The sequence below is a fragment of the Passer domesticus genome, chromosome 14, assembly GCF_036417665.1.
Source record: "Passer domesticus isolate bPasDom1 chromosome 14, bPasDom1.hap1, whole genome shotgun sequence".
In the NCBI taxonomy this organism is placed as follows: Eukaryota; Metazoa; Chordata; class Aves; order Passeriformes; family Passeridae; genus Passer; species Passer domesticus.
The window spans coordinates 16,754,220-16,773,802 of NC_087487.1; the positions used below are offsets into that span (position 1 = coordinate 16,754,220).

General features: G+C 44.8%; 1 protein-coding gene across 2 annotated transcripts in view; it reads right to left on the reverse strand.

Annotated features, from left to right (window-relative positions):
* IGF1R (insulin like growth factor 1 receptor) overlaps positions 1-19,583 on the reverse strand; it is a 170,004-nt gene that overhangs the window by 8,023 nt on the left and 142,398 nt on the right. Inside the window, exons 11-20 of one of the 2 annotated variants that reach the window (XM_064389059.1) lie at positions 19,065-19,351; positions 17,484-17,620; positions 17,029-17,188; positions 15,902-16,004; positions 14,473-14,543; positions 12,952-13,181; positions 12,580-12,690; positions 11,799-11,958; positions 9,527-9,656; positions 5,790-5,924 (exon numbers count right to left, since the gene is read on the reverse strand). In XM_064389059.1, coding sequence (XP_064245129.1) covers positions 5,790-5,924; positions 9,527-9,656; positions 11,799-11,958; positions 12,580-12,690; positions 12,952-13,181; positions 14,473-14,543; positions 15,902-16,004; positions 17,029-17,188; positions 17,484-17,620; positions 19,065-19,351 — 1,524 coding nt within the window. Of the gene's footprint in view, positions 1-5,789; positions 5,925-9,526; positions 9,657-11,798; positions 11,959-12,579; positions 12,691-12,951; positions 13,182-14,472; positions 14,544-15,901; positions 16,008-17,028; positions 17,189-17,483; positions 17,621-19,064; positions 19,352-19,583 lie in introns of both variants that reach the window. The other variant, XM_064389058.1, reaches the window with a different exon arrangement.

A 19,583-nucleotide genomic window follows, 5' to 3' on the forward strand; every position in this document is an offset into this window, starting at 1 on the left:
GCCATTTACACAAGAGTTGGACTTGATGATCCTGGTGGGTCCCCTGCAGCTCACAACATGCTGTCAACCTCTGTGTCCCATTTCCACCTTCCCTCTCATCACCCATTTACTCCCACACCTCCTTCCTCACTTTTCCTGCTCCCTCACACACACCTGCCCACACCTCATGTCCTGTGGGTACATGACATCCAGAAGCATTGCATACTTTTTATTCTGATTTGGTACTTCTCTTTTTTCCTCTAAATTACCCTATGTTTACTCAGCCATAGGCTACATGATTGTAGATGCTCTCAGAGTATCTTTTTCAAACAATTCACCCCACCCCATCAATACTGACTTGGAAAAAAATAAAAATAGGAAATACACACAAGGTAAAGCACCGCCTTTTTCCCCTGAAAGAAGAAAATTACATTAAAATTAATTGTAATCCCCAGTGGACATTTGCCAACCTCAAAGACATTCTCTAATCTTTTTATTTTAAAATTAGGTTGTTTTCATTTACGGCCAGGGATGCATTAATATTTTACGGAGTGTGAGATCATCTGTTTAAGCACATCCATGATTAGATCTGTACAATGTCCCATGCTGGCAAAACAAAACCACAAAATGAAACTGTAATACAGACATAATGAAAACAGCATTTTCATGACACAGCAAAATTGGATATTCCCAGGAGCCCGCCCTGAGCTTTAAACATAACACAAGAAAGGATTTCACCGTCTGTGAAGGTGGAATAGGGATGTCTTCTGTTAACACAGCACAGTAATAGGACAAATTTAAATAAGAAAAGGAAGATTAGCATTAATTCTTCGAGCCAATCCCCTGTGTACACAGTGCTGAGAGGAACACGCTGTGTGGAGGAAGTCACTGCTGGCCAAAACTACTACTCTGTGCTAGAGTAAGGATCTAAAAATAAAATAAAGCCAAGAAAGATCTCTCAGTTAAGGTAATGCATGTCTCTGACTCACCTGCCAGCACTGGGACCTGCAGCCCCATCAGACCCCTTTGGCTTCCTGGGGTTTATTTCCCACCTCTGCCATCCTTCCCTTAAGCCAGGTCACCTAAACTTTTAGCTTCAATTCTAGAGAATAACAACGCCGTATTTCCAACTTCCACAGATTTTCAGTGCTCAAACAAGCAATTCTATTTGAACTTTTCATTAGCTCTCACTGCCTCGTGCCCTCAGTTTACCGAATCTCTGCATCAGTATGAAAAAAATTTATTTTTAAATTAAGTAGACAAAAACAAATTCAGGACCTGAGTTCATCCCAGAGTAATGTCCCTGCTCTAGAACAACCTTTCCAACAGGACTGACACTGAGGTGGAGAAGCCTGGGCTCTGCAGCCCATGGTGGGTCTGGAGAGAGTTCAGGAGCCCTGGTCTGAAACAAAACCCCAGCAAAAAAAGCCCCAGCCCAGAAGCTCAGGAAATTGGGAAATGCTGTTGCACCTCCACTGTGCTCTCAGCTGATGTGAACCAGCAGAGAGGGCAAGTGGCTGTGTTTGGGCTGCAAACACTGCTGAGTGCCTCAACCAAACCCAAAGCAATCTTCACTGAAGTGCATCTAAAGTGCCCAACATCCCTGCCAGAGCTGCACTGGCAGCGCTCCGCGTGAGCAAACGTCAGCCACCTGAGAATGGCCTTGTGACACCCAACAAGAGCTGGCAAAACCAGTCTGTGCTGGGAGAGCTCCCCGGGTACTCAATGCTGCATTGTAACCGCACGTAGACACGTAAACACTGCCCAGCTCCTGCTTGTTTTTGAGTCTGAAAAGCCTTTCAGAGCAAAAGCGGAGCCAGACTATAAAACTGCACGGTACCCTCACCCACAAGGGTGAGGAAAGCTTGAGACATAAATATATAAAATCCATTTCTGTTACTTCATTGCTGTTTCCCTTCCAGCTGACTGCTGTGTCCCTGAATAGAAGCTTGGCTGGAGCCAGGAACTCTGGATATTCGCTGGCGCTGCGCCCCGAGGCCTAAGGGCAATGCTAAGGAGATACCACAAGCAGCGGAGTAATGCATGTGACATCAGCACAAACAAGGACATGTGATGTTTCTTTTAAGCCATTCCAGATTTAAAAACCCTACAGAGTTCCCATAAAAGGATTTTTTTTCCTTTTTAACTCTGTGTGTTCGCAGGCCTTGTTTACATTATCTTAAACAAAATAAAAACCTTTCCAATAGACAATGGAGGAATTTACAGGCTGTTAATACAACCTGAGCAGATTTATAAAGTACGTTCCTGACTGGTGGCAAGTGAGCTCCAGGGAGCTGGAGGCACCACCATGGGTTAGGGGAATAGCCAGCATCCCTCTGTGCATCTTTTGCTCAAGGAACTGAGCAGAAACTGAGTTCTGTTTTGAACTGAGACAATAAAAATTAAAAAAACAGAAAATGGAAAGTTCCTATAGAAGCTGCATTCCATTTGTGCTTTGCAATACACTCGATTTGGTGGGGAAAAGCAAAAGGAGCTCTCCTCCCCTGCTGGTGCCCTGTGCTGCCAGTGCCTCTGCAGAGCAGACCCCGGGCTCTAAGCAGGAACAAAGGGAAATCAGCACTGCGTAAATAGTCTACAATGCATGTGGGGGAAGCAATCCTGCTTCAAAAACAGAGTGGAATTCCAGCCTCCACAACTTTTAAAAGCCCCATGGGAACACACTGTCTGAGAGCTTCAGCTGCACCAAAGCTCAGTGCCATGCAGCCGTCACCTGATGAGCAGTGCCATAACAATGGGAGGACATAAAAACATCACTGAGTGCACAGGAAGAGGAGAAAAACAGCAAAGCTTCTCCTGGCACTGTCTTACTGAACCATCTGTCTTATTGCATGGTTCTGTCTGCAGAGCCACGCGAGCTATGCCAAGAGGGTGTAGCATAAACACAACTGAGGCTTGTTTCACCCTGTACAACAGTAGAGAGCCTCCAGAAATACCCTCCCCTTTGTGCTCTGCCCTTTTCACAGGGATTCACCACCTCCCAGCCACAGGACAATCCCCTGTAAAATCCCTCTTTGCCCAAGCATCCTTTGCCCTGCACAGCCACCCTGTAGAACAGAACCTCTCCAGAACCTAAAAGCTACTGACCAACTGTGCCAGGGTCAGGGGAGCACAGGCACTGACAAGCATGACCAGCAGGGCAGGGATGGAGACACAGAGGGTCCCAGCCTGCCTGCACCCTGCAGAATTCATGGGGGGAACACAGGGGCCTGAGGGGAGCTCCTGCTCTGTGGCTGGAGGGTGCAGGGCTGTGTCACCATCACTTCACCTGCATGGCTGAGAAGAGCAGGTTTGGTCCTTCTCTCTGTTCTCATCTACACCTCCCCACAGCAGTTAGCTCCTCCATCTGTTCTGAAGGTTTCTCTCTGTCAGCACACCCTTCTCTCTTCACAGACAGCTCCACTGATGTTCTGACCAGAGTTTCAGCTGCTTCCAAGCCAAACTAATTTAAAGAACAAAGTCTCTGTGCTTTTGTAGGTACCCCAGGAGACACAGGAGCATAGAGCTCCTCTTCTCACCTGCTTCCAGGCAGCCCCAAGCCCAAGTGACCTCCCTGCAGCCAGGCTCTGCTTTTGGGACATCCTGAGTTAACATCAGGAGTCAATACTAAAGTGTCATAGACCAGTCTCCACCAGCAAGAATCTGGGCTGTCTAAAAAATGCCTCCCACCAGCACAGACATGCCAAGAAAGCTGCCTTCAAACACAATCCTGTAGCAATCTCCACAAAGAGGATCCCTTGGTTTACATAAAGCACTGGAGACAGCAGTGGCCTGGGATGCAGAGTAAGATCCATGTGCCATTTCAGGGCTCCTAGACACGGTTAGAAACACTTCTGCCCATGTCCTCATCTTCCTGCAGGTCCCCAGCTGAGAAGGAGGTTATGGGGCCTGGAGAGGACCTCTGCCTCCAGAGAGACCTCTGGTCCTGCCAGCAGTGTGTGGGTGAGGGCTGGGAGCAGTGGGGAGGTCACTGAGGGTGGCACAGCACTGTCACAGCTTCCTGGGCAGGGAAAGAAGTGAAAACATGCAAAGAATAAAGCACCACAGGAACATAAGAGGTTTTTTGATTGCCAAGTGCATGTGCAGGGAACAAAGGTGAAGATTACTCCTGGAGCTCTCTACTGTTATTCCTACAAATGCCTGCTTGAATTTCAGCACATTTGGATGTCTGTACTAAAACAAAGACAAAACAAGTTGAAAGAGAGCAAAAGCAAGTCACAATAAGGTCATACTTTTTTTCCCTTTTTACATTTGGGATAAAGCCAAGATGTTTTATACTCAACTTTATCAGTAAAAAAACACAAACCAAAAAAATCACCACCAGTGTGGCTGTGCCTTAGGTCTGAGTTCAGCCTCATTCCTTTTTCTGACAGAGCAAAGCAGCACAATTCAAAGGCAGATTTTTTTTTGTTCAGCACCTCTGCACTGTCAGGCTGAATCCTGCTGGGCAGAACCAGCGTGTGAGCAGCTTCTCCATGAGGAGCAGCACAAGAAAGGCCTCGGCTCTTACACACTGGTGCAAAGATTTGCTCTGCCAGACTTTAACCAAGTTCTCCCAGCTCACAAGCCAGGACCTTGAAAGTGGATTCATCCAGCAGCAAGAGCCCTGGGAGATTCCCTGGGGAGGGCAGGAAGGAGAACTGGGTGGGCTGCAGCAGAGAGAACTTCTGGCCTGACTCCTCTCCCACCCCTGCTCACACCCCACACACCCAGCTGAACAGGGAATTTCTAACGCTGGCTCTCTCCCCACTGAGGCTGCTCTCACTGCAGAGGTGTTCTCTCCTGTGAACCCAGGGAGCTGAAGCCATCACATCCCTGTCCCTCCCCATCTGTGCCCAGCCCATTACCCAGCTCTGACTGTGTTCAACAATGTCCAGTCAATCCGACTGCCAGGAATTCTCCACAGCATCTCGAAAGGGAAGGAATGTGAAACCAAGGAATCACATGGCAGCTACACCTCCCCCTGCATATACCACCCACCCCCCTCAAACAACAAAACAACACTGCCTGTCATCTGAAACCACAGCCAGGCTCCAGCCAAAAAAGCTATTTTCCTAAGAATCCCAAGCAGCTGAGGCCCTTAAGTGATTGTATCCCTTCTGGGGGCCTCCAACAAATTTCAGTAACTGCAAGACACAGTATTTCCTTCCCAAAAGTCAGTTTGGGAAGTATATCAAAGCAATAAAGTCTGAACAACTGAAACTGCTGTACACAAAGGCCAGCAGAAGTATTTCAGCAATGTAAAGCTAAAAACTGAAGCTGCTGCACTGCACACCCTCTGCTGCTGTGAGGCTTTGGGTCGATCCTGGGGCAGGGAGAATTTTTTCTGTGGAAAACCTCACCCTGTGCTTGCAGGGAAGGAAACTTAGCAGGGGTGATTGGTTTATCTCAATGGGACAAGTGCTGTGGCTGAAACAGCAGATCCAATCCAGCTTCAGATACATTGATTTATCTGAATGCTGAACTAAAAAGTTGAATTCCAGTGTTTACACACATTTCAGCCTGTCCCATGCTCTTTTCTCTCTTTATGCTCACCAGAATTACTTTCAGCAGAAGAGATATGATTTAGGCACAGAGCCTCCTCATGTAGCAAATGTCACTTATGAAGTGACATTTTTATTAAGCCTAATTTTATTCAGTAGCACAAAGCTTGGATTTTGTTTGCTTATTAGAGGAGACAGCCCAAGCAAAGTTGTTTTCTGGAATGACTCACTCTCTAAGAGCCCCTCCTGTGGTAGCTGCCAGGAGCAGACCCTGCAGGGCTGTGCCCACAGGGCGGTGGTGGCACTTACAGCATGTCAGGACAATTGTCTGGCTTCTCCAGCAGCCCCCCTTCCATGACGAAGCGCAGCACCTGCTCGTTGGTCATGCCCTGGTACGGCTGCTCCGCCAGCGTCGCGATCTCCCACAGCACCACTCCGAAGGACCTGCAGGAACAGCACAGCTTTAGGGCTCCAGCCAGCTTTACAAGGGTGTATTTCTTACAAGATGCTGAGTGCTGGGTGTCCACGGGTGTTTTCTTTCACCAAAGAATTCCAGTTGCTCAAAAAACACGAGCCTGTGGTGACAGGCACAACCCCTCTCTCAAGAGACTGCTGACTTCAAACACCTCCCCTCTAGTGAGAAAAGGTGAGAAGAACTCAGTCACCCCTTTGTGACATGCATGTAACTGTTCTTGAAACACAGCTTCCAGCTCCTTCCAGATAACTACAAAGGACAGCAGAAGTGAAAAAAGCAGTTTGTCTAATAATAGGAATTGATTACTGGCAAAGGAAGATAAGCATAGTTATGTAATTGGGTAGTTTGGACGTAAGTATTGACACTTTCTAAAAATATCTCCACTTAAAATTAGATTATTGAGCAGACACAGCTCAAATTGTCTGCCCTGCACTGAAGAGTCATCCACTTTTAGAGCTGCTGGGCAAAGAAGGGAAATCTCAATGCTGTCTGACTTGTGTGGTAAAATGCTGAGTCAAGCTGAGTGAAAAACACACAGTTCCACTGGGGGGGAGTTATGAAAACAGGAGTCCAGTGTCATTAGCTGGTTATGGCCCTGTGGTTTTATCTTTCAGATATCCCTGGGATCTAAACTGGTTTGCATCTGGAGCCAGAAGCCACAAACTGCCTTGCAATTGTTTTCCTTCTAGGGGAGGGAGGGACAGGGGGTCAACTCAACATTTGGGTGCCTTTGAAGCTTCTTTGATCACTGCAGGGATAAGGAGGACAAGTCTTGCACACCTACTTGTCAGATTATCCTAACAAATAAACTCAGATTGCTCCTTCCAGGCAACTACCAGCCTTGAAAGAATGCAAGATGCTGAGGATTTATTTATAGAAATCCACCCTCACCCTGAACAGCATTACATTAATTTTAAAATGTCCTCCTTCCCTAACTACAACAAAACCAGCCCTGTCTAATTACCTCATTCTTCAGCCTGAAAAGCATTAAAAGAATGAGTTGCTAAAATAAAGCTCCACCCTTCAAACCTCCAGACACTCTTCCTTCCTGCAGTTGCCATTTCACCTTACAGCTTATAAATCCTGGACTCCAACCACTCAACAGGGTTCTGTCTTTTTGACATCTTGGCTTCTAGAACTGATCTCGAAGAACATGGAACTACATGTCACAATATCTGCCCAGAAAGGCAGGAAAACAATCTCAACCTTTTCTTTACTGTTTAATGCAAATAAATGGCCCCTAAAACAGCCAAGCTCCACAGTTTACACTGAGCAACTTCAAATCTGAACCCATAAAAGGATTCAGGGAATTTTTCCTGGCATGAAGAGACCTCCAATGTATAGTGCCTGATGTAAAAGTCACTGAGAAGGAATGATCTGTGTAGCCATAAGCAGATTAAGTAAATAGACAGTATTTCATGACAGTGTTAAGTTCCTCTACATTTGGAATTTAGATTGAAATTTCTCTGTAGCTGTGGATACATGTTCTAAACAAACAGCAAATTTCTCATGTTGAGCCTCTGGTTTTTTGTGCCTCCACACAAGTACACCCCTGTGAACCAAATTTCAGAGTAAATCACTTCCAACAATTAAGATGCCAAACCATCCCAAGGAGAAACTCTCTGAAATACCCACGAGTACTGTGAGCCTCCTCTCCACAAAACAATTTTTTTCCTCTCTATGCTTACAAGTAAAAATCTGTTGAGATTTTACTGCTCCTCCTCTTCAGCTGTCCAATCCTGTAATCAGCAAACTACTTTCCAGGCCAGGATATTCACTCAGATTGTCCCACTGATGAAGTGCAGTACCGTTTGCACAACCCTGCTTTGGACTGAGCAACCAACAAATGCCAAATCATGGAATTCCAGGATGGCTTGGGCTGGAAGGGAACTTAAAGCCCATCTTGTCCCATCCCCTGCCATGGGCAGGGACACCTTCCACCATCCCAGGCTGCTCCAAGCCCCATCCAACCAGGCCTTGGACACTTTCAGAGATGGAGCAGCCACAGCTCTTCTGGGCATCCTGTGCCAGGGCCTCACCACCCTCACAAGGAAGAAATTCTTCCCAATATTCAACCTAAAACTCCTCTCTTCCTTGTTAGGGAAGCACTCAGTGTACTTCCTGCAACAACTACAGCACTAATTTACATCTGACACCTTATTTGGCATCACGTGGGGGTTTTTTGTTTGGAATTTGAGTTATATTTAATAAAGAATAACATCACTTACGAGTCCCAGGCTAAAAGAAAGCATGTGTGGAACACACATGGGACATCCTCAGTGCTCATCCTGAGCTGCTGCTGAACCCCTTGGAGGCAATGGCTGGACCTGAAAATTCCTCTTGTGTGGTTGGAACAGGCAGCTCTGCCAGCTCCTCACTCTAGGCTTGGTCAGTTCTGCATCTGGGGATTTTCTAGTGATATAATCCAAATTTCTGTCTGCTTTATGAAGCCATTACAAGTCCCAAAATTCTTTTACTGGGGGGACTGCCAAAAGCATGCCTGCACTGCTCAATCAGATAAATGGCTGATACAGGGCTTCCCTTCAACTCAATGTGGTTGTTTTCATCTGCTTCCAAGTCTGAGGGTTAGTGGATTCAAAAGTAAGTTACTAGCCATATGTAAAATAAAATTTAAGCATCATTCTGGTGCTTTGCTTTTTCACTTGAATTCCTCTTAGGAACTTTTTGTTCAGAGCTGGTGCTGTGAACTACAGACCACTGACTCCAAACTCCTCAAGCTGCTCATGGAAAATGCAGTTTACTCCTAAAACACCACTCCTACTGACTTCTAGACATTTGGAGGCAATCAGCTGCCAATTCTGTAACAGATCAGCAGTAAAAACATCTTGTTAGGAAGGCAGAGAAACCATAAAAGACAGAGGAGAGGTTTTGCCAGTACACAACCATCTTCTGCCAAGTCCTCTCTACCTATCTCCAAAAGCTGGGGGGTGTGTGGGGAATTGTTCCAGGGGATTACTTCTCCTAAGTACACGCCTCTATTAATAACTGCACAGATACAGCAAGCATGCAGTGTGCTTTGAAAGAAAAACCTATTTCTGCATCTTGCAGTATATAAACCAAGCAAACAAAGCTCCAAATGGAGAGGGATATGCACAAGGGAGAACTCCCCAAAAAAGCCTGAGAGTGTACACAACCCATCTGGGGAAAAGTGATGTTATTTACACAGAAGGTTTTGATGGAAAAGCAGGTCAGCACTAGGAACCCTTCTATATTCTTGGCAACTTTAAATGCTTTTCTTGAAGGAGGACAATTTAAAAAATGACAACCTGCTCTTCCAGGTGAAGGTAATGTTTTTCACTGCACAACTGATTTTACAACTAACAGCAGGAAACACGCTGCCACCTCCAGTTCTGGAAATCCATTTAATTCTGCTCTCCCTGAGAGCAAAATTTAACCTCATGAGTTCTTGCTGAAACATGAACTCATGGAACTAGAGAGTTACCTCCTGAACGGACAGGAGAAGCAGCACACTTAGTTAAGTCTACTAAAACAAGAAGAGAGGCTAGAAAGAAGGAGGCTAAAGCAGTTTTCAGAGCCCCTTTTTTGTTACCAGACGTCGGAGTGCGTTGTGAAGACTCCGTCTTTCAGCGATTCCGGGGACATCCAGCGCACAGGCAGCAAACCCTTCCCTCCTTTCCGGTAATAATCTGTCTCGTAGATATCTCTCGTCATGCCGAAATCTAGAAGGTAGCAATACTCTGAGTTGGTGTGAGAAAATGAGGAACACTTCCCCTTCCTACAAGGCAGAGAATCACACTTGGATGTGAGGAATCTGCGCTGTGTTCCCACGACACTCGGCTCTGCAGACACTTCAGCTGCTGCCTCGGGGCTGGTGACCTTCCCTCCCAACACCAACAGACTTCGGGGGTGACAAGTCTGAATGGTTTAAATATAGGAATGTGAAAAGTTGCAGCATTTATGCTCAAGCTTTGCAGTAAGATGAGTCTTCTGAAGGTCACATAATTCACTAATTGTTCCCCAAATTCACTGATTTTCTTTTTTTTTTTTTTGTTTTAAGGAGCTCCTTTAGTACTTATAACCATAGTGTTTAACTGAACAATCTCACATGCTGAAGGAAATACTTCTCTTGGTTTTCTTTCTCCTATTTCCAAAGGCAATTCCCAGTTTCTGTACAATATTCCATTTCAAGTGCTACAAAGGATTATGCTGTTCATTTGTGATTAACACACCCAAATGTTAAAGACATGCTTCTGGTTTATATTCATGCTTAGCTGTAAATTCATAAGCATTTGCACAACTTGTATCTAAAGATGTTCATCCCCCTGACTGTAACTCAGATTTATTCCAGTGTTTTTTCTCTACCGTCAGTCTGAGACAGAATTGCTGGGTCTCACACTTGCCTATTGAGTCCAGTTGCTGTTTTCTCAAAAAGTTAATAAGTAAGAGGTCATCAGTCCTCTGACTGATATTAAATGCTGTCTGATGACACACAGGGCAAAATCCATTTTACCAACACAGACCTGTAAATGCCCCTTTTTTCCCCCAGGAAACATGCACAGAACTCCCCCAGCTCTCTGTTATCACCAGTCTGTGGTGAGTGACCAAGCAGGGGTACCAGGGACACGGGTACCCAGGGTGATTATGACTAAAAAGCCCATCTGTGCAGCTCTTCCATCACTCCCACACACCAGGGTGACTTTATCCTGCCTGAACGGAAGATTCTTTCAAAATGTAATGCAAATAAGAAACAGACAGGCAGTGAGCACAGGGTAGTGTGGCATAAAGCTCTTCCTCTGAGATCTGAACAGTCTGAGTTGGTGTATTCCAGCCAAGATGCTCCTAAACTGTTTCAGCATGAGGGGATTTTCAATGCTGCTACATAAACAAGAGCAGTGCAGCACATTTACAAAGTGCTTTTGGGGTAACCATGAACACATTAAGGGGAAGGAGTGCACCATATCTTCAGTTTACAGAATTGTAAAACAAGCTGATGGGGGCAGGAGGAGAAAACTGGAATGGGAAGGATTTAGGCTGACTTCCCACGAACCTGCAGAAAATACACAAAATCCCCAAAAGATCTTATTTCCTAATTAACTGACTCAAAATGAAATCATTTTTTTCTTTCTCCCAAATGACAGGATTACTTACACAAATTATCAAAATAGCTGAGTTAAGCTCAGAGAAAAAGAATTAGTTTCCTGCAGCAGAAGGCTGTTGCTATACATGTTATTTTAATATGCACAACTCAAAAACAGCCAACAGCTTAAAATCACTCTCTCTGGAGAGAAGACTGAAAAAACTCATCTGACACTATTTTGGAGGGATGGTGAAAGGAAAAAAAAAAAAATTGGTGATCTAACAGCAGAGCAGAAGAAAAGCCATTCAGCTGTCTGGGAAGCAGAACTCCAGTTTAGACTGGAAAGCACCCAGCTGAAGTCATTCCACTTCCAACTCGGATACGATTTAAAATAATCCTAAAATTCTCATTCTTGAATCAATAAACAGGAGGTAGAATTATTTTTGTGCATTGTCAGAGACATGAATGACACACCAGTGGTAACTACACCATCCACCCAGATGTCTGCAGTACCCGCACCTAAATCACTGCCTCTTTTTAAAACCCACATGCTGTACTGTTGGCACACTGGAACAACAGAAAGCAGAGGTATTCCAGAGGCTTCAACTCAGTGTTAACTGCTCACAGGTCTTAAATCACAGTAATCTTCACAAGGAACATATTTCATTCTGCAGATATTTCAACTAGAGCTCAGCTAAAAAAAATATAAATAAATAAAAAGCCTTCTAGGACACTGATTTTCCAGGGTGGTTCTATGAGCTGAGTCAGGGTCAGGACAGCCCACCTCCAATTTTGACTGTGAAGTCCTCAGCCACCATGCAGTTCCTGGCGGCAAGGTCCCTGTGCACGAACTTGTTGGCGTTGAGATAGGCCATGCCGTCCGCGATCTCCCCGGCCATCTGGATCATCTTCTTCAGCGTCGGGGGCGCCTGCCCGGGGTTGCTCTGAGCAACAGGAAGGTCAAACAGTTAACAGACCACATCCATTCTCCCGTGCACATACTGTCCTCATGTTCTGCTCCTTTAATTTATCCACACTGGAATTTCTAGATCAAGGGCAAGAGCTGCTGAGCTCATTTTCTACATAGGCTGCTGTGATTTCAGTGGCAAGTGACCTGTGTGTCATCTTTATCCTTCAGACTCTGCATCATATGAGACAATTTTAGCAGTTAGACTGATGGCTTATTCATGAGAGTTTGCACAGGAGCTAAGATAACAGATATTTACTTTCCAGCAGGGGCAATGGGCAGGACACACAACAAGAAACAATTATCCTAACACATGTTCTTAAACCAGCCAATTTCTGTAACATCTTGATGAGAAAGTAGATCAGACAAGAGGCCCAATGCAAATCTGGAAAAGAGGGCTCAGTGGCACAAAAAGGGACCTATTCCATGCGGCACCCTCATGAAAGAGCTGTTGGAGATCACACAACAGCTCATGTTTTGTCCTTAGACTGAAAGAGAAGGGCAGGAAAGGCTAATTGCCTGCTGCTTCCAACGTGAGGCTGTCTTGTTCAAGATGATTCAAACTGAAGAAATAAACATCCAGCCACTCATGACTCACCTCTGTGTCTGGCCTCAGTGATCTCAGGTAACTTTTGAGGTCCCCACGTGTCATCAGCTCCATGATAACCAGTGTGGGCTGGCCCTGAGAAACAACACCAAGCAGCCGAACCTGGCAGAGGAAAAACAAATGTTCAGTACAAGTGTACAAGTACAGCTAATTATCATTTATTCATGTTGATGTGTAGTCCTGTGGGAAAGGTCTGAATGTAGATTTGGTTCCACTTTCTGACTGGGGTTTCACGATAACATTACAAAGCTGCGCAGAGCTGAAGCTAAAATCCCAAATTCCCACTTCAGTCCCGAAACAGCCTCATTTCAGTGAGCACCAGGGCCGGATGAGTCACAGCCTCGTCACATCTCCAGGACTCACCACATGGTGACAGTTGAACTCCTTCATCACCGAGGCCTCGTTCAGGAACTCGATCCTCTCGCGCATGCTCGCGGACTCATTGACAGTCTTGATGGCCACCCTGGTCTCTGGCTCATCCTTCACCACTCCCTTGGCTATTCCCTCGTACACCATTCCAAAGGAGCCTTGCCCGAGCTCCCGACACATGGTGATCTTCTCCCGGGGCACCTCCCACTCGTCTGGAACATACACTGAAGGGAGAGACAACAGGCCCTGATGTTCCACAGCTGCTCGTGCTGGGATCCTTCCCTGCTCCACGACAGCAACTGCCCCAAGAGTGGAGTTCAAACCCCACACAGAATGCTAAGACCTTGCACCATGTGTGCAAACAGGGCAGGGGCTGTCCCACTCAGAGCAGGGGGATGGTGGCATACAAATACATCTGAAAGAAATCTTGAAGCGGCCTCACTATGGTACTGACATATTGGGATAGAAATAAAGAACACCAAAGCCAAAACCAGTGTGGGAAGAGGCTCAAATCAATGCTTTAGGTCAAATCTTTTCTTGGAATCCTTGCTCTCCTAATTCTCTCCCACACAGCATCAAACATACTTGATCATCTGTATCAGTTTAGTGTCTGCTGTATTCTCTATTAACACTGATTTTATGGCTAGAGGGAAGCAGACTCTGATCCAGCAGTTCTTTGCATGGCACTATTCTGATCCCTTGCACACACACCACTGCACCAGCAAAGGCAGAACTTGCTGCTGCAGCTGCAGGTCTTTGATCTGAGGCAGAAAAGAGCTCTCAGAAGGTGACTGCCAGGAGGCAGGACTGCCTCAGGCAAGAAGACATCCAAGTACTGACTGATGCTGCTGCCTATCAGTCACCAAAGGAGGGGACAGTTGTGTCACATGCTCTGCATGGGTGAAATGACAGGATGAAAACAGAGGATTATAGCATCAACAGTGGCAGACCTTTAACCCTAATGGTGTTGCTACAAAAAATAACAATAAAATAGTCTGCTGCCACTCTGGGAAAACCCATTACTCTCCTGTGGGCTTTGGGAAATACTATTCCAGCAAGAATTCTACAGCAGCAGCACCAAACTCAATCGTAAATAGGAAAACTGAGGCCTCAAGGACATTTGTCTGATGCTGTGATTTCTTTAAGTAGTGGGCTTGTTTCAATAGGACCAAACAGAGCTTAAAAAGGCAAACATGAATGAAAGACCACAAATTCATTCATTCTTCCTCCATTCCAGTGAGAACATCACTGGATGAGTAGATGTTAATCTGAAAGTGAAACTAGTGAATCCAAATTTGCCTCAGGTGGATAAAAGTACTGGAAAACAATTCAAAAACTCCCCAGTTTCAACAGACAAATGGCATTTACATATCAGCAATTGTGGATTCCAGGGCTGTCCTAATAAAAAAGGAAAAGTGGCTTTACAGCACATCTTTTAGGGTTTCATACCTTTACAAGTCAGACACCAACAGAACACAGGGCAGTAAAGGCATCACAAGTTAAGGTCACACTCACCATCTGAGGCACTGAAGTACTCAGGGTTCACAGAAGCATAAAGTACTCCATTGCCCAGTCTGTCACTGTTCCTGTAGAAATATTGGGGTTTATTTCTTTTATATTTAAATCTGAGTATATTTCAGACCATCTCTTCTACAGCTTTTCCACTGCTTGCTCAACCACAGAATATTATTTACTGCACGTGGAGTTCTTCAGACAAAGGGGATAAACTGAGATCTTATCTACATCACATAATCAATGGGAACACAGTCCAGAATAGCTTGTCAGGAGTTCTGGAGTCTTCTCTACCAAATCAGCACCAGAAAATGTAAATAAAAGGTACTTCTAGATTCTGGGTAAACTTCTTTTAAGAAAGGCAGCTATATTTTTATACAGCCAGGAGACCCGTGGCTGAGAATGCACTTTAGCATCATTAGCTCTGCTGTGGGAGTGAAGGTTTTAGCAAAAGACAAAAGTGGGGGATACCATTCAACTATTTCCCAAGTGTTTCTAATATTTTATTTTAAAACCACACAACGCCACACTCCCAATTTTACAGGGATGAGTTTCAGAATAAGACATGCAATAAATGCACTTTGAGAGCTTTTGCAGGAGACAGGTTCACAGAGAAAATATTCTCGTGTTAGAACAACAGTTTAAACAAGGAAAAATTATCAGAAATTTCACCTAGGAGAGCCTAAGGAAGGCAAAGCAGGTATTGTAATCACCAGAGACAAAGCCCTGTCTGGAGAGCTTGAGCAGAACTGGTACCACTGTCTGCAGTGCTACCAGTGAATTAGAGCTGGAAATCATGGGATACTCAATGAGCATAATTAATGTGAAGGTAATAAAAAACATCCACAGCTAGAAAGTTGCAAGACTGAATATTTGTACTGCTATTAAGTTCTCATTTGTATTTCAATGAAATTTTAAAAAAAATTATCACTAGTTACAGAAAACAAAACTGAGGAAAACAAATTACCAGAACAGTCCCAGTGACGGTTCTTGGCCTGGCCAGAATACAATTTTTAAGTGGATGCAAGACTTCAAAAAACCCTCCAGAATTTGAAAAAAATCAGATTAACCTAAATGGAATTAACTTTTCATTATTGATATTGACTCATAATGATTTCAGTCAAATCTGCTGATTATACAGGTCCAGTGTGTGCCACCAATGCCTCACAGATATGCTCCTCACAAGCCTTCCTCTTCCCACTCAATCATGATACTGCAATAAAAAACCTCTTCATATCTCCAGCAGCAGCAGCCAGATGCTGCTAACTCTAAACCACCTCCTTTTCCATACCAACAAGGCAGAATCCACCTCAGCCTCTCAACTCCTCTGAATGCCATTTCTCTTTTTAATCTCTAACTCGCTCCACAGGCACGGATTTGAAAATAAACAACTCCCCTCCTGCAGGTTTAAGCACCAGCACGTGGAACTCACCTCTTTTTGTTAAAGACATAGAGCATTATCAGCAATCCCCCAAGGATGAGCAGCAGAGCAATAGGGAGCACAATTACCAAGTGCAGGAAGTTTCCATAGTTTGCTGCTGCAACCAACAAGAAAACAATTGTATCAGGGTTTCTATAAAACCTCTGTTAACAAAGAAACATTCAATACCCACTCAGTGTATTTCCATACAGGGAAGAAATCAAAGTTCTCATTTTCTTGTCTGATGTGGAAAAATGCACTCAAAACCCTCCCTGACTGCAGATGAGTGAAACAAGAAAGCAGACACTGAAAGGCATTAATTTTGTACAGAACAGTGTCTGTCTGGGCTTTGTTTTCACAAGTTATGCTTAAAGGACTTGCATTCCTCAGTGAACAATATCCAATTGTTCACTTGCACATTCACCTATTTTTCCACCTTTTGTTCACCTTGCAGCTGCTCATATTCAGAATATACATGCACTGCTCTTTACTTCAAATTGTTCCAAGTTCAGCAACCAGAAAACCAGAAAGGGAAAAAAGGTGGAGTTGCAGTTTTCTGGGGATATATCTGCTCTACAACTAAACACAGAATGTCTTTAAGAGGGTCTCTGTGGTGAGGTTCTTCCAAAATATAAATTACTCCCATTGTCAGGACCAGCATCACCCTTTCATCAGGACACCTTTTTTATCAAATGTCACTCAGAACAGGTCAATCTGCCAGCCAAAAATCCACACAAATGATTTGTTTCTCCGATTATTTTGCAATTTTAAGCAGGTTTGCCTTGTTGCCACAGGTTTTGTACATGGTAGCTCCCTGTTATTACAGCTAACATCACATTCCCAACATAGCTGCACATCCCAGAAAGCCACAGCAGGGTGTTCTCCACCCCCACACCTGGGTGCACCTCTCACAGACACCCAAAGCTGTAAGGAAAGGACCACACCTCACATACCCCTCCTGGCTGTCAACACTTGCCCCCAAAAAAACATGGATCAGAGAAGAGGTCCCAAAGAACCATCAGCAAGTCAGAGGAGTGTTCAGAGGGAAGAGGCTCAGATACACAGTCACATCAACATCAGGAATTATTGAAAAGACAATAACCCCCCAATGTGACACAGACTATTAACATTTGTCTTACATTTGGGCTGCACATAGAAAGAGATGGGCTCAGTCCAGGACCCATTCCCAGCTAAGGAAGTGGCCTGAACTCTGGCAGAATAGTTCCCAGGGTTCAAGTGAGTCAGTTTAGCTCCTCCAAGCTTCTTGTATTCCTGTCTGGAAACACATTCCCGCTTCTCCTAGAAGGAAAAAGCAATTTACACATGTTATTATCTTCACATTCTGGAGAAGGCAATATAGCTGCAGGATAAGCTCATTTTTATAACTAAAAGCCCCACCTGATCAGTTTTACTTCAAACACCATAAGGAGATATGTGGAATTTAAGAACTCAAAGGAAATGAAGGAAAGACATGGCAGGTGCTGGGTGTCTGAAATCACAATTTCTCTTTGTGCAGCACTGCACAAAAGCATGTTAAGAAAGATCCTTTTTGTGCATAAATTAAGAATAATGAGCAATAATGTCAAATCCTCACCTCACCATGCTGCCCATATTTGATTTCATACATTAGGATCAGCCCATTTGGATTTGCAGGCTCCAACCACTTCAGGTAGACTGTATTTTCCTCTTTTGCTTCCCATGACACCGTTCCTGGAATGTTATCTGCTCCCTCTGTAAAATATTTACAGGTGATGTGAGAACAACACCTATGACTAGAACAGGAACTGCAGCAAGAGTGGAAGAAAACAAAGTTCAGAATATTCTTCAGGTGCAGAAGCTCTGCTGCAAGAGCCATTCAAATCCAGGAAACAAACTCCATTGCCCAAGGGCCTGCTGGAGATTAGCTCCCTCTGAACTACTGGCTCCCAGAAAATCAGTGCAGAGCACACAGCTCCACCAGGCATGGACTCTGTGTGCCAAAAACCCCTGGTTACTAGCACCTGATCCTTCCTTCCCAACTCTCCCCAAACCCAAAACAGTGCAGGGAGCTATTCCCACCAAATGGCTGCAAACAGCTGTAAACACACAACATCTGCCCCACTGACAGCCTTTTCCTAAAGCAGTCATAGGAAATCCATCCCCATTTAAAACAGTCTCACCAGCAATTCAGGAACTGCTTTATCCCTATTTAGTTCCTAATAATTTTACATGACTTATTAAAAACTTAACAGGAATGTGAAGCATGTTTCAGTCTGGACTGAAAAAAATACCACCTTCTCAAATTTAACAGAAGAAAATAGGATTGTTTAGCCTTTAATTTTCAGAGTTTTCAGAGCATGTGTTAAAAATCTGAGAACACTTCTTTCCTTTTCCCTGATCTCACAGATTTCCTTATTTCCTTGAAATAAGCGATACTTTTTGCTTTTTTTACTGACACAGCTGGATCTGGATTATGATAGCCCTTCCTTCCAGAAACAAAACAAAATTGCTACCATTCTGCATCCAATATCCCCAGACATCTGCTGGAGTCAGAAGCTCCTTGCTGGATGCATATGAGCTTACACTAAAATCATCTCTATTCTTCTCAGAAGTACAATCTGCAAAAGTCCCACAGACGAGCACAGCATTCAATGCTTCCTATTTGAAGCAGTCTAGAGGCCAGGGATTGGGCACAAAGAAACACAGTATTCCTCCTGTTCCCAGGCTGGACAAATGCATGGTCGTACTGTGACAGAAGAAACATTTGGCAAACATTCCCACCAGCAAAACTCCAACATCTGCAAACAGTTCCGAGTGAACACAGCAAAACCAAACATTAGCAGAGAAACGTTGCTGCGGCTCTATTCAGCACACAGGGAGCTGAGGAACAAAACCTTTCAGCCCACCATGTCTGGGGGTCTCACTTCTATTGCTGGGAAACAGAGTCTCCCCTGATTATCCTAGCAGTCAATTTCTCCCTTTCTCCAGCTCCCCAGCACAGACTCAAACACATCACTCAGTACACACAACACACCAGTCAAGGATGCGAAATAAAAAATCTACGCAGCTTCAATTTATCTGACTACACTGAATTTTTTACTATATCCCAATGTAATTCTAACTGGTTTGGGAGAGCGTGTCCCCCTGGGCTTGATCTCTGCCCAGGAAAGGCAGAGTTGCCTCTTTGTGAGCATACCTGAGGGCATCGTTCTGGCAAACACGAAGTTGGACGCGCTGCAGCCGAGCGTGTCGGCCTCGTGGTTGCAGCTGTGAATATCGATGCGGTAAAGAGTGAAAGGCTGCAGATGGGAGATCACGGTCCTCTCCTTGCCATCCACCTTGGTCTCAAAGAAGGGATATTCCACCTCGCTCTCCTCCGTGTCAGAGGCGTTGGTGAAGTGCTCGGTCCCGGTCGCGTTCCGGCTCCGAGTGGCCAAGGTGGCGTTGGCGATTCGGAACACGTCCCTCCGCTTCCGGTCGGGCCTGAGGAGCACACACAGAAAGGGCTCTTTAGAGAAAATCCACTTCTTCTCCAGAAAACCGTGCCAAACACCCCAGCGAAACAGGCAACAGCTAATAAAAAAGCTAAATAAAGGAAACTACAAAACAAGAGGAAAATTTTCTCTAAATCTGAACCTGTCACGTGTCATCACATCTCATTTCTCTCTCTTCTGGTCAGGAACCCAGTAAATCTCTGAAGCTCACACTGTGTCCC